General features: G+C 39.4%; 1 protein-coding gene across 2 annotated transcripts in view; it reads right to left on the minus strand.

Moving 5' to 3' along the window:
- Positions 1 to 200: 200 nt before the first annotated feature.
- Positions 201 to 27667, minus strand: part of SLC23A2 (solute carrier family 23 member 2) — a 52654-nt gene continuing 25187 nt past the window's right edge. For both annotated transcript variants that reach the window (XM_050910340.1, XM_050910341.1), the window contains exons 3-16: positions 27266 to 27364; positions 21641 to 21757; positions 20261 to 20418; positions 15605 to 15693; positions 14024 to 14094; positions 12691 to 12872; positions 9670 to 9790; positions 8797 to 8953; positions 6455 to 6602; positions 5796 to 5901; positions 2630 to 2759; positions 2351 to 2488; positions 1109 to 1204; positions 201 to 557 (exon numbers count right to left, since the gene is read on the minus strand). In XM_050910340.1, coding sequence (XP_050766297.1) covers positions 325 to 557; positions 1109 to 1204; positions 2351 to 2488; positions 2630 to 2759; positions 5796 to 5901; positions 6455 to 6602; positions 8797 to 8953; positions 9670 to 9790; positions 12691 to 12872; positions 14024 to 14094; positions 15605 to 15693; positions 20261 to 20418; positions 21641 to 21757; positions 27266 to 27364 — 1845 coding nt within the window. In that variant the 3' untranslated portion in view covers positions 201 to 324. The remainder of the gene's footprint in view (positions 558 to 1108; positions 1205 to 2350; positions 2489 to 2629; positions 2760 to 5795; positions 5902 to 6454; positions 6603 to 8796; positions 8954 to 9669; positions 9791 to 12690; positions 12873 to 14023; positions 14095 to 15604; positions 15694 to 20260; positions 20419 to 21640; positions 21758 to 27265; positions 27365 to 27667) is intronic.

Genomic DNA, 27667 nt, shown 5'->3' on the forward strand with positions numbered 1-27667 from the left:
GTAACATTTTTCAATAGCACCTACATACTTCCGGAACCTAAGCCCCGTTTAAAATAAACAGACTTAGGTGCGCAGGTATCTATAGCTTTTGAAAATCAAACAGAGGAGCATTTGCAAATTTGACCCAGAGACACTAGATCTGGCTACCACCACCCACAACAGGAAAGCTTTTTTTTTTTTTTTTTTTTTTTTTTAAATCCGTCTCAGCTCTGGTTCCAGAATTTAAATGCAGATATACAAAACATATATTTTAATGCTTCTTAATCAGCAAGAAACTGCAAATACATCTTTTACTACAACTAGATAATATAATTTCAACTAAGGCTATACTGTAGCTTCTGAGTCTTCATCTGAACTCCTGCAGTTACTGCTTTTCCTGAAGCCTTTCCACGTGTAACCCATGAAGGTTGGGCTGATGGGCAGGAAGCTGAAACACCTGTATTTTTTAATAAAGTTCATGCCAAAAGGCAAATCATATGTTTCCATGCCATCCAGTGACTTGCTTCCTTTACCAACCCCTTTCTTCCATTTCCGTATTCCCCTTTCTTCAGGGCTTCCTAGAAGTGAAAATAAAAGAAAAAGGGAAAAAAAAAAACCACATACATGAATATCTTTATGTAAACACACACATATACAGCAGAGGTTAAGAGAAGAAAGAAAAAGCCAAGCTTCAGACACCATGTTCTGGAAAGATCTTCTAGACTCCTCAAAAAGGCAGGAAGAGGGGAAAAAAAGATCGATTGGAAATGGCTATTATCTGTTTTATTTTGTAACTGGAAGTCGAGGCAAATTTTTGCTCTTAAATGAACGGAAGCAGGTTTGAATCTTAAAATTTTTACTCTGTCTCCTGAAGAAGACTATTCTGGTTTGATTTTTATCAGCTGTTTTATATGTTTAATAGGATGGAGACCGTAACCTGAAAAAGATTCAAAGCGTTCTCAAGGAAACTGAGGCACGCAGGTGTTAAGCAGTCTGCTCTAGGTGTTAAAGAAGTCAACAACAAAAGCAGTCATCTCTTCCTCATCTCCTGCCTCCATGAAACGCTGTCCTATCTTCATTCAGAAAGGCAGTTATTATTTCAGATAAAATGACAAGTTCACATGCTGACCTGGAATGGTATTATCCAAAATAAACGCAACGCAGCCGCCGACAAACATGGCTGTAGTGAGAAGAACGTTCAACACTTGATCAATGCCCGCTATTCCTAGAAGAACAGGAAAAAAAAAAAATTTAGAATTTGAATTTTAATCGTACATATGCACGTCCTATTGACACGCAGGTCAACCGGGAAAACTTGCTACTCATTGAGGAATTTGCTCAAATAAGGCTCTTAAAAACCACGTGGGAATAGATGCAGAAGAACTTTAAACTAATGTAGTCCACCATGGGGACACCTTCTTTCCAAAAACGTAACTCCATGAACTTTCAGTTGCTTACAAAAATGTCATGAAATGCCACTGTAGTTTCTACTGCTGACACAACTGGTTAATTTAAACTAAATGGAAAACTACAAAATGGAAAAGGAGAAGGATTCATAATGTAAAATCATGTGGACCGAAATAATTCCTTTTGTAAACCTTAACTTTTTAAAAGGGCACGACTTCATAGCACCGATTCATGGAAGAACATTGTATTAATATATCATCACCTAACTCTGAATGATCTACTTTTCTCCACAACTTAAAGTAGGTTAGATATGCTCTTAAATCTGGCTCTGAAGCAATAGCTATAAAAAATTAGTTAATCTTCCCTTTAAAAAAAAAAAAAAAAAAAAAAATCAAGTTAAGTATTCCTGTAGAGAGTCTTCCTTTGATGACATACGCTGTCATGACCACTGTTGAGAAGGTAGTATTGAAATAGAAAACCTTCTTCACGAATTCATCAAAACTGTAATTTGGCTAACAGTCTGAAACCAAGTTCATTAAAATTCAGATTCAGACTACGTGTCTGCAGTGACAAGAAATTTCAAACCCCCAAACAAATTCCTAGCTTCCAAGCTCTACCTTGGTACTTCCCCTTGTTCTTTTAACATCATTTACCACTCAGATTCACCCTTTTATTCTTCCAGTCAAACCAGCAATCGAATCATCTCCTTCCATTGCTCTACAATCGTACCCAGAGAAAGCAGGACAACTTCAGATGTATCCCACTGAAAACACGCAATTCAGGACTCAACATCTCAATTAATTCTCCTCTGAACACACCTGCCTTCTTAGCCACAGTTTTTATTGTCTCCATAATATTTTGTTTTTTCTCTTATTTACCCTTTACATTACTTTGTACTTGTATGTACTTTGCATATGAGTACAAGGTAAAATTATGCTTCATGTAAATGAGCAGAAACACATACCTGTGACCAGCGGATTTTGTTTGAGATAGCTCGGAAGGACAAGTCCAAAGAAAATGGAAAATCCAAGTACAAACAGGTTACGAGAAGAATTTAGATCTATGAACTGGAGGTTAGACAGACCCACGGCTGTAATCATCCCTAAATAAAAATAAAACAAGTCTCAGCTTTTATATAGTCTTTTCCATCAAAAAAAGATAGCAACATACATCTAAACGCAGCACTAGAGTAAAAAGATATAGCCACACCGTACACAAAGAGGAGCAAAAAAACATACGTTACCAAAGAGAGTGCAGAAGAGGGCACCAAGCACGGGGTCAGGCAGCGATGCAAAGAGAGCACTGAACTTGCCAACCATCCCAAGCAAGAGCATGAAGGCTGCCCCATACTGAATAACCCTGCGACTTCCAACCTGCGGGAGAACAAAAAGGAAAGGACACTGGAAAAAGTCCACACTTAGTCCAGCTTCACGCCTTGCATTTTGTTTTATTATTCTCTTTTGTGTTTAAAACTTCTTTTCAAGCTTCCACGCATATTTTTTCGTGGTGTTAAAACACAGGCTGCAGAGCCTTTACAAATGTCTTGGAGGGCTCAGCTGTAACATGGCTGCACTCCAATTCTAGCATAACTTCGTTTGATTTTGTTTTCGTTAACATTAAGTTATCTTTAAAACCATATGTAACTGCTATAGCCACAATAACCATGAAACGTGGTGCAGTCCCATCTACAATAAAGAAAACAAACAGATCGTAACTAGGAGAGATGGCAAATGGATAAATCGTAATGCAAACAGGAAAAAAAAAAATAATCCATGTGTTGCTGCCCTTTTACACAAGAATATATCTATTAGTTACCTACCACGCAGTTCACTTGAAGGAGATGCAGGCTTTCTAGACAGAGATTATCAGCTGATTTTATAACATCCCTCTTTGAGATCAGAACTGAACTCACTTCCCAGGCAAATCATGGCTGTGCTAACACTGTGAAACCAAGTGCCTGCACTTCCTTCCCATTTTTATTTTAAGCATTCAAACTTCAGGCAGTATTTCTCTGGCACTATGTTGTAGTGGGAGCTGATAAACCTGAATGGTCGATATTTTAATAGTGTTATACTTGCATAAGAGGTGCACCAGGGACAAAACCCCCCGTTACGCTGGTAATGTGGTTTCTAGCAAAGCCCTGTGTAGGTCTCCTGTTACAGAGTATTAAGCTTCAAAGAGAAGTAGATATTAATTTGTCAATCATGTGTGACTGAGCTAAATGAGTGAAATGAGAAAAAAAAGATACGGTAGGCACGTTTAGGGTAAAAGTACTTCTTTCCCCCATATTCTTCACTGCTTAACTGTCAAGTGAGATGTGTTCACCTACAAACAGAAGCTACACCAATAAATTAGGGTGTTCACTACAATAACAACAGAAGTTAGCATGTACCTTTCTCTACTTTTTATAAAGATACTCATTTCCAATATCTTGCTCTAAAATTATCTTCCTGCATGAAATAGGCAGATTCTTTAAAAAATCCGCACGACAGCGACATTCATTTATGCAAATGCTCAATCACTACAAGGCAAACAAATTAAGCTCCTTTAAAAGCTACTGAAAGCATCCTGGTCAGCATTTAGCTCAAACTACATATTTATTCCCAGGCACTCGTACACACACTTTATGTGATTATTTTGGAGTGCATGATATGGTACCTAGTACCTTACTGGAGTATCCATTTCATCATCAACATTATGGCATAAGCTGCAATATACTTTTGCCCCAACTAATCAGGTTTAATTGACTCTCCTCTCATCAAATAAAACTCGCTCACAGACTAGCTCAAAGACTTTGCAGTATTTACATCCAGTTGAAGCCTCAAATTTAAATTCTAAGCATAATCATATACTGATTTCAAGGGAGCTAAATGCCTTTTCAAATGTTGCACTGGTATAACGGGATCACCGGGACTACGTAGCCTTTGCTCACGAGCACTGAAGATTTCCTCTCCCAAATAAACAGCAGAGCATCTACATGCCAAAAATCTATTTTGATATAAATTGAAGTCGCAAAACTATTAGGTTTTTAGGAATGAGTATGCAGACAGGAAAACAAGACAAAACACTGGAGCACAGCCATCCAGCTGTGCCATTCCGGATAAGGAACATTCGCTCTTCCACCATGCGCTCTGAACAGACCTAACTGTAGTTAACTGTTCTCTGTAACAGCTGCCAGTTTAACACTCATTTTTCGCTGTTTCAAAGCAAAATGTACACTCATTTCTGTCGACAATTAATAAAAAAATGCTGTTAATTCTTATCAAGTCCTATGCAGTAACAACAGAAACGGAGCAGAACAGAATAAACCTTTCTTTAAGGATTTTTCTAACACAAATTTCTTCTAGGAAATTTCCATCAGCAACTGAATGGAACACTTATACAGACAGCAGATGGTGCTATTAGTATTTGTATTCCACCCTAAAACTGAACAGAATCATCCTTTGTGCAGAAAAAAAAATGGCTGAAGATAAATTTATCATCTATATTGGATTAAGTCAGAGGGATGAGTTATTGTAAGTGGAGAGCATACGTTTTTTATCTTGTACGCATGAAGTAGATTTACAGCTTCCAAGCGAAATACGCAACAAGATGTACGTATTTACAACATAAATTACTCTTACCAATTTTGTTGCTATTTCTTAACAAGGTTAAATTAACAATATCAAGCAAATTTATCTGCAGTCCAAGGTCTCCCAGTTCAGCAAGGCATTCAAGCATACATCCAGTTCAACATGTGAACAAAGGAATTCCTCAAGTGCTTATATATTTTGCTGAGTAACATCCCCAAAAATACGTAATCCCCTAAGCGGGCTCAGTGCCTTAAAAACCTATGATGGAAACAAGTATTTAGGGTACATTTTAACTTTGAAGTTACCTTGGCTGCAGCTCCTGTTCTAGCTGTGTCAGTGTAACGTCCTAGTACAGACAGATAAGACCCAAGGACCTCAAGTTGCATTTCATTGTGTGTTCAAGTGAGACATTAAAAATAGTCAGTTCTCCAGCGATGCTTTCAGAGCCAAGACATCCAAAAGAGTATCCATTTCTATACAGTTTGCAGTGTTTATGCCTTAACTCAAAATATCCTAGAGCCCTGGAATGTCTCCTCGGTTTTCAAAGGGATAGCTTATTTAGCATCATCTGCTTTACGTAGGTTTTCTAACTGCCCTTCACTCTGAATAAAAATAAGATTTTTGAGGTCCTTATCTAGAATGCATTTCCATTAGACAATGGCTGGTACAGACAAGTTAGGTAAATTCAGAATGCTGTGTAAAGTTTGTCTGTGCAAAGTACTAAGTAGTACGGTTTCTTGGAAGAGGATCATGCTGTGAAACATGAAAATGGCATAAGCCATCCACCAAAGGAGATAAAATACTCAAGTCACTGAGTAATCAAGGTAAAGTACGTACCTTTGTGATGCCCAAGACACCAATGTTAGGGCTGGAGGAAGTGGATCCATTCCCTGTCCCAAATACTCCATCCAGAACACAGGAGAGACCCTCAATAAAAATCCCTCTGTAAATCACAAACAGGAAAAAAAGAGTCAAACTTGTTCAGACAGTGCTTTACGACTGCATGCTACGTGGGGGCCTGCTAAGGCATCTGCCCCACATGAATTATCATAATACTTCATGTTTCAAGCTCCAACACACCTGGAAAACCAACTTGAGTTCTGTTTTCTATGTCTTAGATACCCACATTCTTGAACTGAGGAAATGACAAAATAATTCAAGCCAAACTTAGAGCTGCTTTTTATTTCTAAAACTGCATTTCAGGTGAATCTGACAAGCTACCCTGATTCCAGAACCGATTTAGAGTTCTGTCCCTACGGAAACTGTACTATTAACTACCACGGACTCCAGCAGGAATAGGACTATGTTTCCAATGCTACATTTGCAACAAAATAATTCAACGTGACAGCTGCATCTTATATTTCAGATCCTTGGCCCTTGTGTTTGATCAAATTGTAACATTTAATCTCAGAGCACATTCCTGTCTTATCCCAAGGGAAAAAAAAAAAAAAAAAAGTAGCTTAAGACACTGAAAAATATTTCTTTTTCTGACGTACCTGTTTATTGCATGAATAGGCGGAGGAGGAGCGCAAGACAACCTGGCACAGGCATAGTAATCTCCTATTGATTCAATAATGCTAGCAACAACTGCGCTAAGCATTCCTATTACTCCAGCGGCTGAAATTGTTGGCAGTCCCCACTGAACTGTGAAAAAAAGAAAACTGAAATCTCTCGTGCCACAAAAAAAAATTAAGATATCAAAACATACAGCAATTCCATAGAATCATAGAATCACTTAGGTTGGAAAAGACCTTCATCTTTTCCATGATGGTCCAAATTGGCCCATCCATTGGTCCAAAAGATCAAGTCCAACCGTTAACCTAGCACTGCCAAGTCCACCACTGAACCGTGTCCCTAAGCACCACATCTACATATCTTTTAAATCCCTCCAGGGACGGTGACTCCACCGCTTCCCTGGGCAGCCTGTTCCAATGCTTGACAAGCCTTTCGGTGAAGAAATTTTTCCTAATATCCAATCCAAATCTCCCCTGGCACAATTTGAGGCCGTTTCCTCTTGTCCTATCGCTTGTTACTTGGGAGAAGAGACCGATGCCCGCCTCGCTACAACCTCCTTTCAGGTAGTCGTAGAGAGCGATAAGGTCTCCCCTGAGCCTCCTTTTCTCCAGACTAAACAACCCCAGTTCCCTCAGCCGCTCCTCATAAAACCTGTTCTCTTGACCCTTCACCAGCTTCGTTGCTCTTCTTTGGACGCGCTCCAGCACCTCAATGTCTTTCTTTTACTGAGGGGCCCAAACTGAACACAGTATTCAAGGTACGGCCTCACCAGTGCCGAGTACAGGGGGATGATCACTTCCCTAGTCCGTCCTGCTGGCCACACTATTTATTCATCTTTAATGGAATCAACAAACTCCCTTCACAGTAACACAGTCTGGCAAGTTCAAGTAGATGAAAGGAGCAGAGGAAAAACCGCCTAACCAACTGCTTTGATCATGCTTGGAAAAAAATCAAAAACCCCTAAACCCCACCAAAAAAATTCCTCCTGTTCAGAAGGAAGGAATTTGAACTACTGCTTGTAAAAAACCAATTCTGATCAGTGAGGCGAATGCCACTTAATTATTATTGCTCTAAAAACTCAATCTTTGGTTACAAGTTTAGTCTACCGAAGAGAATGGCCAACAACCAGCTACGATCACTGCACAAACACCTTCCAATTCCAAATTTTTGTAGAAGAGAAAATAAGATTAATTTAAGCCTGTAGAAAAGCTTGGCAGGTTTTCCACAGCAATTGCCTTGATGCTTTTATCTCTTTGAAATAGATGAGCCTTTCGCAACAAAAGGAACTTTAAGTCACACAAACGTGAATGAACAAGGCTTCACAAATAAGAAAGGTCTAATCAGGGTGGAGAAGTTTTCCTCCTCTTCTTTCCCAAAAGCTTCTATTATACATCTTGCAAGTACTGCTTTAGAAGTGGTTTCTTTTAAGAACTAATCAGAACCAAAGCACATGGAAAACCACAACAAAGCTGCATCATTACAACGTAGTGGTATTCCTAACAATTTCTATTACTCTATTCTAGTAGAACATTATTCTATTATTACCCCATTAATTTCTGAGCAGCACAAGGGTGAACCAGTTGTGCAACTCTATCTCATGCCATGAGAAACAGCCTTTAACAGCTTTAAACTTAGAGGTGGCCAGCAAAAGAATACAAACATCCAAGAAGTCCTGTAAAGCGTTTTGTGTAAATACTTTTTTGTCCTTTGATAAGCATTGACTGGCATTCTCTGACTTGCCCATCGGCCTGATTCCAATGCCGCTTCTGCAAGTCAGGATGTTTTTGTGTACTTGTTAATAGTTTCGCTAATTCAAGAACGGGTATGTTTGTGGCAGGGAAGCGCAGTAAGCTGGAAAAAACTCCACACGCTACTGATTCTTTAGACAATGAGAATCAATGACTTCAGTAGCTCTACAAGAGTTGTAATAACCCATCCTTATTATTGTGTGACATTAACAGCAGCTGACCACAGTATCGACAAGTACAGATAAATCACCTATTCGCTGAAAAGCCGTGTTATATATACAGTCACACTATGTTACTAGAAGTCAGGAGTTACCTAGATAAACCCTGCAAGTGCCTTCTACAAATTCAAGTTTCAGAGACTTGGTCTTTCTTAGGTGAGACATTAAGGTATCAAATTAAAGAGAAAAACAAGAAAAAAACCATCATCCCCACCTACTATGTCTTTAGGTCAGTACATGTTGCAGTGCATCAGAATATAGTACTGAGAGAAAAATAGCAAAGCTTCTGAAAACAACAGAAATGATACTCACAGGCATATTATTAGAAAAACAGCCCTTAAAACCAGACATACTTACAAGGATAAGGAACCTTGAACCACGGAGCTACCAACAGCACTCCTCGTCGGGCGTCTGTGCGAGCGTAGAAGCCGTACTTCGAACTGTCAGGGGGAAAGACGTCTGTCACAGTGAAGATGAAGCAAAGCAACCATGACACCAAAATAGCTAAAATAATCTGTGAAAGAGGAGAAAAAAAAAGCTGTTTAAAATAAACTATCATCGGCACTATTCATCAACAGCAAACAGTTCCTGCACAGAATATCTATTACACCCATACCTGAGTGTGACCTTAAGTGAAATTTTAAGTCTGAACAAGCAGTAAATCCTGTAATAGATCCGTTAGGTGTCTCCCCCCGGCCCCTAACGAAGGTGCTGTTACAAAAGTTTTAGAATTAGAGCAAGCCTCTTCTCTCCCCTAACAAATGGGAAAGTCTCCAAATGGGCACTTAAACAAACTAGTGAATTAGTCTCAACTTTACCAGAGAAATAAAAAGAAGTCTTTCACACGGGAGAACGGAGTATTGCTTTCATAAAACTAGAAGATAATGATCTCGCAATCCCTTTTTGGAGGGCTCAGTTTAGGCTTTCACTGCATGCATAAACATACCTTCTTCGCTACCCCCTTCCCTCCCCCCCATGATCTTCATCACTCCAATGACTCTTCATCAGAGACGGATACCAGAATGGGATCTGGCAAAACTACAATATGAGACTATTTCCTGTGGCAAATGAGCCATTTAGTGAAGTTTCCCATAAGCTCATTTAAGCTTTTATCTCACCTTTGTGATCTATTGTATTAAGAAAAATCAAAACCAAGGAAAAAAACAAAACAAAACAAAACAAAAAATTAGGGGTTTTTTTGCCAACTGAAGAACAAGTTCAACTACTTACAGGGAACATCTTGAAAAGCTGCAGCCTGTATGCTGTCCATCCTTTCTTGGATTTGTAAATAGGTAAGGGAAATTTGACATTTCTGGCATACTGAGAAAACAACAATACTAGGAAAATAGTCCTGAGAAAAAAGGAGGAGGAGGGTGGGACAAGAGAGACATGTCATTAGCACCAATATGTTAAAAATCCTTCTCAGCACAAACCTGTTCAGACTCTTCAGACACAAAATATAAATGTACATTTTAAATTTAGCACAAGACAAGGCATCGTAAGAGAATATATTTTAAATAAATTATTACTCCGTGAAAGCCAAAACAACATAATTTGTATTCTAAAGTGCTGCAAAAATAGCCAGCAGCAAACAGGTAAATGAAACCAGGAAAACGAATCAGACCAAAAAAAGATCTTCAGAGCTAAGCAGCCATTAGCAAAGCGCTATGCTGCGCTGCCTGCTTCTTTTCGACTCTAACTATCTGTGTGTCCAGGTCTGCTCTGCATATGAAGCACAAAGGTTGCTGCTAGCAAATGGGAAGAAACAGGAAAACTGGAGGCCAGTATACACTAATTTTTACATTTCAAAATTTGCATAAAACTCCAAAAGCACTTGAAAAATTTCTGTCAAGGGAAATTCTGTCTTCAATTCTTAAGAACCCAATTTTTTTTTGTATATGCATCTTTCACTAAACAGCTGTAAATCAAGCTGAATAGAGCCAAAAAAAAAAAAAGATTCCATTCAGCTGCAGTTCAGCAGTAACCCACTTTATTGCAGTTTTTAGATGCCTCAAGTATTATGCTTTTCCCCCCCTCATCAAAACTGCTAAGCTCCTCCATACGTTAAAAATTAATTCAACTCTACAGCTAAAATAAGTATCCACGGCAATGAAAAAATAAAAAGCCAGGGCAGGTTGCTCAATTCTGAAATAGCCAAAAACAGTTTTGCTATAAAAAGACTACACAAAGAGTCAAGCTGTCTGAAGAAGCAAAGCTCTTCTGAAATTTGAGATTATGTTTTTATCAGCTGACTTAAAAAAAAAAAAAAAAAAAAGGCGGATTTTAAGCCTCCCTCCCTTTTCTGTCCAAGATCAGTTTCAGTCTGCAAGAAACAAAACAGAGCTTTATTCTCCCTCAGTCTCCAGGAACAAAGAGCTCTGTACAAGAAGGGTGTCATTTATAGCCTTTACCCCCGACTAGAGTCGGATGATAAAGGCACCTTTTCCTTGCATTCAGGGAACCCTTTGGCATCTCTCTCCAAGTCCGTTATGGAAAGATGGGCTCCACTCCCTAACAGCAGCTATCCTGCCACGCTAGCCCTGAGGACAGGTGGCTCTGTATTTTGATTTATTTAGTATAGAGTTGTAAATAATGTAATAATATTATATTATGGTAAATAATATTATATTGGCTATACGGCAGGGGGGCTTACTGCCATTCCGTAAAATACTACCAAATCTTTAAATGCCCAAAGAAACAGTTTTGTTCACCAGATATACAGGCAAAGACCAGTTTGGGAATAATTTCCCTTTTTACAGATCACGATGCGCTGTGTTTTATGGATTAAATTACTTCAGCTTGGCACCCGCAGAACAAGCGAGGTCAGAACACTGTTTGAGAAACCAAAAATCTTGTCAAATAGCATCTGCGGCTAATAGAGGATAATAGCTCTTACACAGGTATTATTCTGCTGTGCCAGATAGCAATACAGTATTTTTATCTCATCAAAACAGTCAAGACAATTTCAAGTGCTACATCTTGTAGAGATCAAGTTACTTTTAAGTGGCTCTAGATGGCTATGGAGTTATTTTCAATAATCTAGTGCACATTTTTGCGTGGCAAAAGCCAGAAATACTCATTGACTGGGTAATATTTAAATCCTGTTCCTAAATTGATTTATTTTTTTCCATCTGGAAAACGTCAACTTTAATTACACGTTTCCATGTCCGATTCACCAAAGGTCTGCTTGATTGATTTAAACTTGCACAGAATTTGTTTTACAGGAAAATAAAACATTCCTTTGGGTCAGCTGCTGAACATAATAGAATTAAAAAAATGTTCATGATGCTAACATCCAAGATAAAAGAGAATTAAACAGCCCTTTTAATCATAAGCTGCACTTTACATGTTCAAAGTACTGTGCAAACAGATTAGTCAGATCAGAATCTGATCTCATCAAGTCATTCCTTCCGCTTCCAGAGCCAGCACAAAGTTGGTCGCTATACATTGAACACAGCAACTGCTTCAGCCAATTTCCTTCTCCTGAAAATGTGGTTTCCATCCTTATTTGGCTGGTTATCCACAGCATCTCACAGGAAGCTTTTGTCTTCTCTTCATCTCGTTCTTCTCAGTTACTCCCTTTCATACCACCGATCTCAATTCTTTAATTTCCCTGGCATCTATACCTACAGAAGCACACACATCAAGCCCTGAAATTCACTCTAAAAGCCTTTTTGTCTACTAAACAGAAATCCGTCTACTTATGCCTCATCCACTGATGGCATTCATGGAAATACACATGCTCTCTGTCATCGTACAAATTTCTCTTGGCTATAGGTAAGCAAACCAGTAATAATGACAAATGGACCACTACGACTAATGGTATTTGCTCGCTGTTGCAGAGTAAGAAACATACACAACAGCATCGTAAAAACAGACATACAAATTGTTCACTAACCTCTCTGGTGTTTTGCTAAATCATCTTTTCCGTAGCAGTGAATTAGACCCAGCCAATGGTTCCCAGACCAACTATTGTTTTATAAAACTCTCTGTTCTCCACACCTCACTTTCAGCCGTTGTCCTTTCCTGCCTCCTCGAGTCGCTGCTGTCCTTATTCCCAAGTTGCCAGCTGACCCTATCCAGAGCCACTCACATTTCTGCGCACGGTATTTCTCCACGCTGGGAGCACTGCCATGCTACCTTTGGCAGCCGAGCAGACTCTGCCTTTCACCTGGCACTCCAAAATTCCTGCATGACGACTCACCAACTGGGACCCCCTGGCCTAAGCCAAGAACACCCAGGAGTACTTACAACATAGCGATACCCCAGTGTTTGCCTGCTCTTTCTCCAGCAGCTTGGAAACCGGAGAGGCCGATGAGAGCAACAGTTGGCGTGATGGTCAGAGGTCCAATGTATCGCAACAGGGCGCCAGGAAGGCCAAGCAAACCGATCACCACTTCTATCAAGGAGGACATGATAATAGCACCTTGGATCTAAACACACAAGAAGGGGAAAGAGACAGTTCAGTCAAATCTTACAAGCAAATCCAAAACATTTCTTTTTCTGCTCTGGATTACAAACTGCAGTTAAAAGAATTCAGTGACACAGAAGAACTCAGCAAATTTTTCGTCATAAAACAGCTCATTATGTTTAAGTGACTTATTGCTTAAGCATAACACTTATGGTTTTCTCCACAAAACTATTACACAACAGACCAGTGGGCCAGTCTGGTAGTTGTGTGGATAGCACATCACACTGTCAGACAGGAGACCTGGGTTCCAGGCTAACCTTTAAGCTCTCAGATCGAACCGGCAAGGGTTGGTGGCGCCACGGAGGTGATGCTCCTAGCTCCTAGGGGCAGAGTGTATGCTGCATTGTTCACAAGTGCTCCTTAGAAGCTGGTATAGAGCAGCGTTGTGGTCTCAGGAGACTGTCAGCCCTCTTGGCTGCAGGGCTCTTGGCAGGATGTAGCTATGGTTTGAACATGGGGAAGAGAGAGGGGTTGTTTTTAATTAAGAAAAAGTTTGCAGCCCAAAGCAACGGGATGGGAGATAAATTCCATGACACACGCCTTAATTTGGACTACGCTATCTACCACTCTAGTGTGATGCCTGGGCACAACCCTCATCCTGGGCTCTGCAGAGCATGACGAAGTTCAGACTGCAGTGCTGCGAGTGGAGAAGGAGTTTGATATATTTCAGCAAGTCTCTTGGGAGAATCAACGTCTTATCAGAATAGTCGCCAACTTAAGACACCTAGGGATGAACCAGATTTGCTAACTGCGTATTTACCTTCCACGGGACAGCCTACTGAACAGAGCGACAGCAGGCAAGCGGTCTGGTAGCAGCTGAACTGCTAGCAGTGAGCACAAATCGCAAAGTGTTACAAGAAGAGCATTCGTCTTGCTTGTGCATTTTACTGCGCATCTTTTGGAATGTGGTAACTAACTCCTTGTATTTGCTGTCCAGCAATGAACAAGTTGAAAAGATGAAGACTTCCATGAAATGAGTAAAGGGATATATTCAAATGAAAATCGCAGTGAAGGAAGAAATTACCAACTTAAAGACGAGCACACACAGATGGTTAGGTGAGAAACTTAACTGGAATCGGACAGATCAACAGCTAAAGGCTACTCCCACATTACCTCTCGTATTCTGGGATACCAGATGTGCTCAGTGTGAAGCAGTTCTGTTGTTCCGTTTGTAACTGTTATATCTTACAAAAAGAAGAGAAGAAAAAACACAGGTTTTATTCCTCGGCCACTTTGCCATCATTTAATACAATATAAATCTCTCCTTAAGCTGTGTCTGACCAATCAGCCTTGATTCACACAGAATAAAAGTTCTGCAATGCTACAAATCAAGTAATAGCATGCTTACATTCCCCAAGAGCTAATCACTAATTTTACCCACTGTACCACAGTGGAAAAAAAATCATAACTTTCAGAAAGAAAGGTCAATTAGGGATTCTTTTCCCACTCCAGTAAACGGATGAATGGAGAATTACTCAACTGCACACTAGGAATCTAGTACTCCAACGTTTGTTGTTCACCAATTTAGGTCACTCACTGAATGATGAACTGACCCGTGACAACAAGCCCATCTGAACACCTTTTGAAGGTTAAAAGGTTCAAGAGCAAGATGCAGCAAAGGCTCTTTTTGGAAAGCTGAAGTAGTGGAAAAAATTGCTTTCTCATCAAAGGTTATCAGACAGTATTTTCTTTCAACAAGGTGTGTATTAGGATACTGGCGCATTCTGGTGCACAGAAATATCCAACACAGCTAGCACTATTAAAGCACGCCATAGTTTGCCTTTACCTCTTGGGCACTGAAACCCATGTGCTATTTCCCAGTAGCTAAATCTGACTTCCCCAGTGAGAAAATGTAAACACTCAAAGCTAAGTTTTCTATAGAAAAAACATCAGGAAAATTAATTAGATGGTCGTAATGTGAATCATAAGAGATTTATAAACACATAAATAACATAAATATAAATGATTAGAGAATCAAAAGGACCTCCAGGAAGAACTTTAGTTAGAAGCAAGCAGCCTGCTTCTCTATACTGCTGTCTTGCACTGCCCACAACCTTATTACTGAATAACCACACCCCATTAAGAAAAAAACTGCCAGAGCTGTTTCCACTTCAGTTCTCTAACCCAAGTTAAAGCAAAAGCCCCCTACCCAACCAGTTTTACTGCCCATTTTCACTCTAAATAAGTTCAAAACCTTTCAGGATGATGACGTTAGCAAAGAAAAAGTTAAAATGAACATCCAAATATTGTCAAAGCTTGCTCTGCAAAACCTGTCAGGAATGAGTTACACAGCTGAAAATACTGGTCTTGAGGTGATGCTGAACATTGCTCAAACTTCCTACTACTCAACTTAAAAGGACTTGATCGGACTCACTATTTCCAAATACCGGAAAGGAGCATTTACGGAATGCTTATGCCTTTTCTACATTATTAACAAAAGAATCGTTTTATGCTACTGCTAGATTTCTTTTGTCAACATTTTTTACATTAAAAAAACCTCAGAAACAGAGTTCCAAAAGGGCATTTTTAGGAATCTTTTTCCAAGGCACAAAGTTTTAACATTGTAAAAGGAGAGAATTTTTCATATTCCCTGCTCATTACTTCCAGTTTCCATATCAAAACGTTTGGCAGTTGCACTGTACGTGATCTGGGTCATTTGTCACTTAAACCTGAACAAGCATAAACGACCATTACCTGTATTATTACATTTCCACTTCTCCAGGGAGAGTATTGCTCTAGCAGGTGCTAAGAATGCAAAAGCACTTGCTTGAAACAAGGGTAACCTGGTGGAAAGGGAAAGAAGAGATGCTGACATTTCTCGGTGTTACGGTACTGTGTCAGGATATCAATTGCAGTTAGGTGGTTACTCATCCTCAAAACCATCCTTTATTGGGGGTTATTAAAAATGTGAAATATGAGAATTTCTTATTAAAAAGAACAGCCATAGAAATACTAAGACTTCACAAACCAAAGACCTAACAGAAGACACTACATGCATGAAGTTATTAATACAACACCTATAACAGATAATTACCAGATACCTGCATGCAGGTACCAGACATTGATTTAAGGTTTTGACTCAGCAGCACAACAAGGATACAGATGCACGTTCTGATGTAAGTACCAGTCAGACTGCTGAACATGCAGCTTTTACCGTCCCACCACACTAAAAAAGCTCTTTGATAGAGCAGTATGCAGTCTGCGTACTCAATACCTTCCCTCTGCATAATGAAGTACAGTCATTTATACATTCACCTTTAAATGTATGTGTAAATAACTATTAGGTTGATAAGAGCTGATTAGATGTTCCAGGTGGCTACCAACAATAAATACAAACGCTGCAAGAATTTCAAGATGACATTCTTAGCATTGGTGTTTACACTTCCCAAAAGGTTTAAGATCTAAAGAGCATCTACCAGCACCAACTATGTATTTATTGAGTCAACCATAGCTTGCATAACATCACAGATATCCAGATGTTACTTAACTACAGAGAAGATGCACGTTGAACTATTCTACAAATACCGTCATTAATGGATTGTAGTAAGATTCTCTTTAATAGCAGATCTCAAACTCTAACATGTGGAACACTTAATTGCTCATGCGGCTCTAGTTACTGCACTGTGTTTATGGTTGTTTTACAGCCGCAATGAAGTGCCTTGATGCCAGTGCAAACACCGGTAAAGGAAAAAGAACTAACTGTAGCAGATTCAGATAAAGATCAGAAAAGGCACAAAAAAGGAAAAAAGAAGAAAAAAAAAAAAATCTGTGGGGGGAAAAAATCCTATACATGCTTAACACAAAAAAGATCAAACCAGAAGCATGTTACTAACAGTAGCTGTAAAGTTCACGGGCAGGAAGTTAGAACAGTTGAACTACCATCGGAAAGGAGTTTGGGCCATGAGCAATCTAAAAAGCTGACCCACCTACCCCAAACGTTGAAAACTGCATTAGAAAGTCAAATTTCATCAAATACACAAGCCATCTGAGCACACCTGACTGGTATGCAATTCCCTTCTAAGTTTCTTCAAGCAAAAATCAAAGCTTTATCTTTGGGGAAGAAACGGTTGGTAGCTACGAGTGAATGATTCACCTTATTTTTCAAGGTTCATTAAGCAAACTGAGCAAGCTGGTGCCCATGGCAAAATATGCAATACCTGTAACAAGCTGTTACTCCTCTAGCCCACCTACACAGTACACTGTCCCCCCCTAACGATTTTGTAAATATACATTGCAAACACATTCTCCAGTGATGAAGTCAGTTGTACTGAGACTTAGGTCCAGATCGTGAGTTTTGTACCACATAAAATACCCTGCATACATATTGAATAATAAGATCTTAGCACGTCTTGCTTAGCTATCTGCTCAACCTTTATATGAGACAGTTAACCTGGAATATTTACCACAAGGGCCAGTAGGCTCAAAATACCGCTTTTTTTTTTCCTAAGCAGACAAAAAAAAGTCTTTTTTTTTTTTTATTTTTTAAAAACTTATTACTCAAAACCAGCCAACCAAGATCAGTCTCTTTCTGAAGAGACAGCTGCAGTCTGGAACATGACTTACGAAATACCTTTCCCAACACTAAGGCAGGCATTCATTACTAGCTGGGTAAAGTACCACCAGCTTATGATTGGGGTATCATTTTGATTTCATGTCTAAATTGTGAAGTTGCTCAATTTTGGCACCAGCCCTTGTGAAGACAGAGCTTTTTATGCAGTTAAAGTCATCTGGAAATGTCTTTGTTATCTTAACATATCACACAGATGTAAGAATGCCTAGACAATATAGCGGTGGGCACAGCAACAAACCTAAAATGTTTAGGTATATTAAAGCTGTATTTGATTGTCTCAGTCATACTAATTACTCTGAACCCTTGCCAAATCTTTTGGCTTACTACATAACCTAATAAATAGCTTGAATTCCTAAAATTAGTATGGGTACCAAACTGGCTACAACTCCTCCTCATAAGTGAGCTAAATCCATCCTTGAGGACCTTTAAACCATGGAATTTGACCTTTTGAAGCCATAGTGGCTTTATTTGCTGAAATACTTTGCAGTTGACAGACTTGCCAATAAATACTTTAAAGTCTCATTTAGAGAACATCGCTGCTATATCCCATTCCCACCCTTACATAAAACCAGAATCACATATTAAATAGTTATAAAACATTCAACCGCGGAAATTTTCTCCTTAGATACAAGTTCACTTATTTTAAGACCCAAATACAATTGCCTCTTCAGTATATAAACATGTACTTCACAGTGCAAGTGGAAGCCACTGAAAAGGAAAAAAAAAAAAAAATCACCACGGAGGGCAGAGGTGGGATTATACAGAAGGAACAGAGCATTTCAAACTGATGGGACCACACTGGTTTCTGCAAGAGCCCAAAAATCACCCTATAGTAAGTAATAAAGAGAAAGAGCCCGAGATTAGTTAGGGAAAACACCAAATTATGACAAACTTTAGTTCTGTGAAGAGATACAAGTCTCAGGAAGCATAAAAACTAAGCTTTTTCTGATAAATTTGAGGCAGAAGAAGAAAGTTGGTAGAAGTGCAGGAAAATCAAGCTCCCCTTTGAGTTCATCTCCATCCGCAACTCTGCACTTCTTACAAAACTGGAAGATTTTAAACTTCAGTAAATCCAGGGAGGAGACACTCAAAGTTGAACAATAGAAGACCTTATCTTCCAGTTCCTGCCTAGGTCAACAATCCCTCGATTCCCTATATAAAGTACAAACAGAAGATGGGGAAAAAAAAATACATCACTCCCATTAAAAGAGAGGTTCAAAACACCAAAGGGCACAACTCTGCTCCTCTGCCTCCTTTCAGATGAGGTACTTGAAAATTTATGATTACAGCTAAGGCAAGCTACCCTATGAGCACAAAGAGTCAATCAGGCAGAAAATACGATTAACAACTGCAGGTAGTCTTGACTAAAAGAAAATACATTGGGGAAAGAAAATTTTCTCTTTCCACAATTTTCATTATGCTGTTTTGTCATCAGAATGAACTTTTCATACAAAACAGCGGAGCGATTTAATAAGTTGAGTAAGACATAATAAAAAAATAAAGAGAAGGTTTTTTCAAAGGAAAAAAGACAAGAAAACTAACTAAAGCTAACTAAAATAGCAACTAAAGATTACATTGGAAAACCTGACATATTTGGAAAATTTTTAGATTAAAAGTTGATCTATAACTGCAAGTGATCTACCATAGGCTTGCCTTCTGCACCCTACTGAGATAACTCTTCCACCCAAAGATTCTGTTTCTTAGATAAATCTTTAAAAATGTGGGGGGTGTTTGTCCATTTTCTATTGGAATGCAAGATTTCAGCTCACATTGTTCTTAAATTGAACGAAATGACCCATGAATCATTCAAGCAACCATTTGAGGGCATACTCTTAAAACATGCACTTTTCTTCTGCTTTTACTTATCACTATTGGTTTATTCAAGAAGATGAAGAAATAACTCTGCAGGTTTTAGCTATTCCCAGTTCTCACAGGCAGAGTCAACAAAGTTGAAGTAAACATGTCAAACATCCCTCTGCAGTGTTTACTGTAGAATACACATTTTTTAAAAAGATTCCTCTTCATGTTAATAAAATTAACAACATCCTGTTCTTACCAACACCAGATTTTTACAAGCATTTGCTAACACTTGAATTGGTCTCTCGCATCCTCCTAAGGAGAGCAGACCAAAGGAGAGGTACAGGCATCCCTGTAAGGCTACACTAACGTATGTGTTTCTTCCCATCTCAAGCAAGGATCATTACCTGCGACTCAGAGCAACTAACAAATAAAAACAAACGATTTGTTTGCATTGGAAGGTAACAGAGACACTCAGTTCAGAGAATAAAAAGCTACCCTCATCATTTTTCCCTACCTTTTTAATTTGACAGGCCCTTTACGGGAACAAGCACACAATTTGCTGTAGGACTAATCACAACAACCTAAACATTGGCAAGAATATAGCATCATTCAAGAAACTAATAAAAATATCAAAATTAGTTCCTCTTTACCAAGGTGTATGAATTTTTCCTTTCCCCCAGAAACACTTCTACCTTCTCTGGCCTCATGGATTTCCCTCCTCCTTCTTCCCTATCCCTGTCCCTGCTGTATTTTCTTACCCTTGAAATGCCTTCTCTCATTTCAGATCCACCTTTTTTTGGGAGCAGCTTTCCAAAAGCTTTCCCCGACTGCCCTGTATTTGACCTGCTATCTTGTGTTTCATGTTTATCCTTTGAAAATAGACTACCTACCTCTTGGATCTCGGACTGCATCCTGGAAATCCCAACAGACGTCTAGTCTTACCACCATCTCAACAACTAGAAACAAGTCCCGAATCTCACCTGCACCCAAAAGTTGTTTGTAACAATGTAGTGATGCCCACGCAGAAGAAAATGGTCCCAATCAACTGGCTGGTAGCCCACTGGTCAAATCCAACACACATGGCATCAGCTAGCAAAAAGGGCACTGCTATAGTTCCACTGAAACACGTTAAGTAATGCTGTGAAGAGAAAAATGGTTTGTTAATACTGCAGCCAATATTAATACGTAAACAAATTTATGACTATCTTTTCTTTTGCATTGGATATTTTCGCTTTTGAATTATCCACCAAAGCTCTCACTTCCTGGTCCTAAGCATTTCTTCAAATATTTTCCTTCCATGTCAAGCTACAACTAGCCTGTTGCTAATGATCACTATTTCTGTAGGATAAACTAGGTTATTTAAATAGCTACATGGCTACTGTTCTTGATGAGGTATCTAGGTAACTGTGCTGAAAACAGCTTCTAACTCAGAAAAGCAGATAAACAACTCCATTCACTTTCAACCACGTGAAAAACCATTAGCTTACAAATGAACTCAGAACACACACAAACTAGGATGCAAATAAGCTCCCAAGTACCAGAAACTAGGTACTCACTAATTCTTTTTCAATCCAAATACATTAAGCAAACAAACAAACAAGAGTCACCATATTCAACAATGCAAGTAAAAATATAACCCCTACAGAACTGCCTGCCCTTGAGGAAAGGCAGAAATAAAAAGGATGCTTTGGAATGTATTTGTCTGGAGATCTCGACATACTTCACAGATATTAACAAATTCTCAGCATTCCTGTGAGACAGATATTATTACCCTTCGAGAAAGAAAGGAGATGAAATGAGCTGTTCCGCTTCACACAAGTGAGTGGCTGAGCTGGTAGTAGGGTCCAGCTCACCACTACAGTCCTACTCATTGCAGGAAGCACACGCTCTCGCTCCAAGGAGTGCAGAACTTGCCTGCCCCACTTACTAGCGAGCCTACAGGTCCGGGATGATGCTATCAAGCTGGCAGAACTGAAATGACTACAGTAGCAGCTTTAATACTCAAGATTTCACGTCTAAACCATTATCTCTCTCCATCTTTAATTTCAGAGGTGCCAGATGTCACTTTCTGAAGCTTACCTCTTAGCATTTGCTCACTTACTTGCTAACAGCAGCTTAGAAGACTAAATATTGAAGTGAATCTCACAAATGCATACGCCAGCGAACAATAATATAGATCATTATCAACACAGTAATCTTTGTGATCAACTTCAGAAGAAACTATCTTAACACTTTCTTCAAACTTGTGAGAGCGTGGGAAGAATAAAATTATCACATACACAAACGCAATGAACTACACAGAAAATGCTAAACAAGCTCTAAGTTACAGAGCAAAATATTACAGCTGTTTTGCAACATACCTGTAACCCCAAAAATATGCAGAGATACCAAGGAGGAACGTCTTCGATAGTGTAAATCATGTCAGTTCTCTGTGCGTCTAAACTGCCACTACTGTCCAGCGTCTCTGCCAAAGAGCTCTATTTTGATAGGGAGGGTAGAAAGGTGGGGAGGGTAAAAAAAGTGGGGGAGGACACAAACAACAACAGTAGGTTACTGTTACATGTGAATAAACTGAATTTGAACTATCAGGCAATTCCCAGATACTCCAAGGCTGGTATAATACTCCCAAGCAATGCTGATATGTTACATTTTTAAAGCCTTTTACCTCTGACGACGAGCTCATCTCCGGCTGTAACTACTGAACTCTTACCGAACACATTCACTTCTATAAGCCATTCCCTGCTTATTTATACTAACACAACAATTGTTCGTTTATGATATACCTGATCTGGCAGCCAAAAGGTGCCCAAAAAATGGGATTATCATGACAGAACTGTTTATTGAAAAAAAAAAAAAGGAAAAAAGAAAAAAGAAAAAAAGGAAGAATCAGAACTAAGTAGAAGAGTCAACAATGGCTATTTTCAAAGCAGAATGGCTATCCTTGCATAAGAGACCAAAATCACAGGCAAGAAAGTTCCTCATTATGGTAATTGCTTCCCCCCTTAATTCTTACTCAATTTCAGTCTTGGTTAACCTTTTTTAGCCACCAGATTTATTATTTTTGCTTCCACCCCACATTCAAGCAGTCAAGAAAAATGCTATCATTGTAACTGAATACATCCGCAGCCAATTTATATTAGTCAAGTGGACTTCCTCCAAACCTACAGGAATTTAAGCGAGACCACATTCTGGCCTACCATGTGCCCTAATTCGCAGAGAGCTAACAGACAACTGACCACACACACACACGCATCAAAATCCCTGCAGATTTTCCATTAAAACAAGATTCAGCTCAATCATTTCTTCTTTACAACTAAGTGGAATCCTTTCATTCAAATCCTCTGGTTTTGAAATTCCTGAGAACAAAACCACAATGTTCCAAAGTCCAAATACCAACAACAAAAGCAGGAGGAAGTATCAGATTTTATAATTTCAGAGCTCAACTAACCAAAAAATACCTTACATAACTACTGTTCTGACCTAATCCACACTAGAACATAATAAACTCATGTGAAGTAGCCTTACACAAAGACCGGGAACTTTGCCAGACTCGTGACTTTCCCTCAAATGGTCTTTACTTCTTCAAAAATCACAACATATCCCCAGATTATGCTTAGATAATCTCCTTTTGGTTTATCATCTACAAGGTCAGGGAAGTCAGACTGACCCATGGTATTTCCCTCTTACCTCAGATTTCTGTTGGGAAAACAAATGCCACTGGGTTAATTCAAATTCAGGGAGTGTAAATGACCACACCGCTATGGAAAGGTCGAGGGTATTACAGTGGAAAAGCAAAATATAGAAACACTAATTTCAGAAAACTCTTCTAAACAACGTTAAGCTCTGAGCAATCTGCTCACCAGGGTTAGTTTAAATAAGGTACAGGTTCTAAACAGAGGAACAAGGGAAATTGTTCACTGCACAACTCATCTTGCCAATTTGCAGCACCGATGTCATTTTTTCATTGACTGAAAAATGAAAGACCTGATTCTCTAAAACACAACAAATGAAAAAAATCAGGAACTTGAGTTTTAGAGCTTCACCTCATACTGGAAGGAGAGCACTGAGCAGCAGTAAACCTGTACACATCTTGTCTCTAACTGGAACTTAGGAAAAAATGTGTACATCCTCATGTCAATGCAATTGTGTGTAGATCCAAGGCAGGGCACAAAGTGGCTGACCCACCAAGACAGGCAGAAGGAGGAAGACTCAGCAGCCAATGCAGTTATGGACAAACAGCAGGACATTTATCATCACTAGAGGCTACTTCCAAGAACTTTCTCAGGAAAACAAAGATTCACCCAAAGAAGCTCCTGTGGTACTTCCTGTTGTTATAAAGCAGTTTTGTTAACCTTCCCCCAGAGACTATACAAACACACACACACACATATATATAAAAAAAAAACCAAAACGTGTGTATGATTGCCTCACCTCTCCTCTATTTCACTGCAACATATGCTCCACCCGAGAACTTTGCTCACCAGTGATAGTGCCTGTTTATTCAACATTTTGACTAAGAGGTCATCATACACTTTCAGAGAGGCAGAGGTCATGAAGGAAGAGTAAGAATGGTTACAACATCTGCTCATGAGGCAGGAACAGAGAGGTATCAGCAGAAATTAAATGTTTGCCTCATGAATCACGTCAATGTTGGCTTGCTGAAGCCACCCAAATAGCAACACAGATTTAGGAGAACAAACTGTGGATAGTTCCCCACCTGACTGCAGTTTGAAAAGATACAACACCTACCACCGTGCACTGACCAACCTGCATTACTCCTTCCAAGGACGGACAGAAATGGGATTTTCAAAGTTTGTGATGCTCCCATGCGGGATATCAGGTTCTCTAAAAACCCAGTAAGTGATTTGTGCAGATTGGTGACTCTGTTTTGGCCCCTGCCTTTTGAAAACCCATCTTTTGGCCTCTTCTCTAGCTTTTCTAACTTTGCCAGACCAATATCCAGTAGCTACCTAACTGTTCCACTTAGTGCTGAACACCGGTTTTTCTTCATAGGACTGATGAGGTTGCATCAAGTGCGTTCCTTAACTTTTCCACCTGCCCTTCTATTCTATTCTATATATTCCCCCTCCTCTTTGGGGGGAATCTGCGGAAATCAGAAATGATGACCTGTTTCTACCAGGAAGACCACGGCACATGCAGCAAGTTTATTAGTCCTTTCGGAGCTTTTAATTTGTGATTACATTTATGCCTACATTTGACTGCAAAGAACAAAAAAGATCAGCAGGCGCCAGGCCTAGGAACAAGTCAACTCATCCACGGCAGGTAGAAAGCTCTCTTTGGGCACAGATAGAGAACTGCTAACCAATTTAAGCTCTCCTTTAGAAAGCGAAGTTTATAGGTCTTCTAACAAAAGAATTTCAAACTTTAAGGCATAATTGTCATAGCAATGTCTGTCCTACACAGCAAAGCGGTCGGATAAAGAAAAAATCCAGGATACTCCTCATTCCTTCCAAAAGCCAGACTTACTCTGCTTCAGAAGAAGAAGTTTTCACCTTCATCAAACCTTTGGCAGATACTGGCTAAAGTGAACTGACATAAAAGAGACCGAGACTGAACAATGAGGAATTCGAGAACTAGGGTGAGGTCTGGCTATCCTGCTGGTAAGTCACTGGGTAGTCACTGGCCCTTTCAGATCTCGAGCGTGTGCCTGCTGGTTTAATACACTGACTATGTGCTGATGCTTGTCAAGTATGCCATAGTATGCTGGAGGGAACTGCTGGGAATGAACTGCACCTTTTCGAATGAGATATCGATCAGAGACTAATTCTTTTTAGTATTAATTGGCCAAAGGTGGGACAACACAAAAATGAAAAAAAAAAAAGCACAGAATAAGTATAAACAGGGGGGAAAAAAATGAGACAGAGATAAAGGTGGAGCAAAAATGTTGGGGGGACGGATGGACGGACGACGACACACCAAATCAACAAATCCACCCCAAAATCCAAAGAAGCAAACACCAACAACAGTGCAAGATGAAGGCTCTGTTATCAAATACTAGTGGGAAGGACCAAAAGAAAACTGATTAACTGCGGGGAATAAGGCCTTTAGAGAAATACCTTAAATAAAGACCCGACAACATGTTCAAAATAATTCTATTAAGCAATAAGCAACATAGTATTGTTTATTTTATAGGGATGCAGCAATACAGTTATTTCTCATCTGGGCCAATAGTTTATTGTTTCAGCTAACAAATATTGCAAGACAATGTAAGCACTGGGCATCCTCCAGCAATTAAGCACATTTCAGTCCTCTTTGTTAAAGGCTTTTTATTCAAGGTCTTTTGTTTGCTTTTTTGGTGAATGATCTCCCAAGAGGAATGGAAAGCCACGAACAAACACGTTTCATGCACACACTTATTTTAAGTGAAAAGCAGGAGGCTTGCCTAGATTACCAGAAATACTATCTTAATACTCGAGGCTGTTAATTGCTACAGTCCCTCCTTTCACTGTTCGTTCAGTGTAAGCCACAGCAAAGCTTTAACTCAAGCAGATTTGGTTGATTAAAAGCTCATGGTCTCTTTAAGGTGAATTATCATCCAACGTTTACAGTTCTGGTCACCTGGATCAAGTGGAAGGGAGAAAAATACACATTTGGTAAAAAACAGGCCATGAAGACATGCTTTAATGTCTAGAGATCGCTTATCTTAGTTGCACAATTTCATCCCAACACCTTTTGCTCAAGGCTTTGTATCAGATTGTCTCTCTCCACGCTAGTCTGAGCATGCTCCAAAAATCAGCCATCACAGACACATGCACGTCAACAGTTGCCAAAATTTGTCCATTAAAATATCAGCATGATCAAAATGGTAGTAGAGATGTATTCAAGACAAACAGGCAGACTACCTGTAAAAGACAGAGTATACGACGGCACATCGTGGCATTCATAACATTCTTTTAAAAGGTAACACTAAAAGACCTCTGTCAGAATCCCCTGTTCAGGGTGTATTTTAAATCTGAAATTCAGAAGTGAATTTTGATGTCCGAGTTAGAAAACCTCAACTACACCCTTTGATATCACCCTTGCCCCAACAGAAGTTACAGCCTCAAAGAAATGAGCATCATGATGCTCTTGCTTGGAACCAAGAGAGTTTTGTTCTTGTTTCAATTAGGACATTTGAAAAATTTGGTCAAACTGAGGCTTTTCAGAGATAAGGCTTAACCACAAAGCCAATTAGATATAAACATTTCAGAAAAAGGTGCTGTTCAGATTTACTGTAATCCTCTTCCTTATTTTAAACAAAAGCTCAGGTTCACACCGTCTCTGCTTGCAAGGTTATTATTGAACAGCCTTGGGGAACGATGGAATTGAGAAAAAAGCTGGAAAAATCACAACCAAATTGGTCTCCTTTGAGGCCTCAACACTGTCTTTCTGAATAGCTAAGATAACAATCATTGTTATCCTAAGGAAAAACGTTCAAGGGTTTTTATGAATGACCCGAAATTCATTCATAAAGCTGTCGCTCAATAATAATAAGCAGCCCCCTACTTGGAAAAAGGACTAGAAAAATTAAGTTTATGAGGTTGGAGCTTGGAAGAAATTGGGAAAGAGAGCGGGAAAGGTCCCACTTTTGACGGTACTCAACACCACCAGTTTACTTGACTAAATGCAGAAAAAGTTAAGAACTGAAGAACAGCACAGAATGACCTTATCAGGGAAACCATGCAAAAGGCCAATGGAAATGAAGAAATAAAAAAATTGCATATTATGCATTTTGGTGCCAGGTCAAAGCGCATTAACTGCTTCTAACATTTGCTGAGTCATTCCCCGCATTCTGCAACCCAAATGTGTGACCAGAAGAGTCATGAGGACAGAACTCCCCCAAGCCCAATCTGAATCTGCAAGTCAGCATGTTTGATTAGAGGAAGAATATCTCACAGCCAGTGTGGTCCACAAACCAGTGTGGACAAATAATAGCACTGAAAAAGCAAGAATGAATTCTCACCCAGAAGGAAACCACTACATACCTTTTCTGCTATGCCATTTTCTGTGGTATAGATGGCCATCAACTCTGTGTCTTCTGTATCCTGATCACCGCTGGATGTTGCTCCACCATTTATCACGACCTTAAAAATAAAACAAAAAAAGAAACACAAAGTCTTAAAATAAACATTTTCTCTGCAATCACACCTCATGTCACTCAGTTTTCTCCCTTGGTACTTGACATCTGCCTTTGACATTTTGTGAGAAAACATTACAAGCATGGCAAGCAATCATTTCTGTAACAGTATGTCTAGGAATACACAGAAACTTGAAAGACATCACATACAGCTCCTCAAAGCCTGGACAGTGTCAACGGAGGGTGGGGGGAAACCAGCAGCAGACCGACTGGCAGAGTTCTTAAGAGGCAGACACGTACAACAGAATGA

The sequence above is a fragment of the Gymnogyps californianus genome, chromosome 23 (genome assembly GCF_018139145.2).
Source record: "Gymnogyps californianus isolate 813 chromosome 23, ASM1813914v2, whole genome shotgun sequence".
NCBI lineage: Eukaryota > Metazoa > Chordata > Aves > Accipitriformes > Cathartidae > Gymnogyps > Gymnogyps californianus.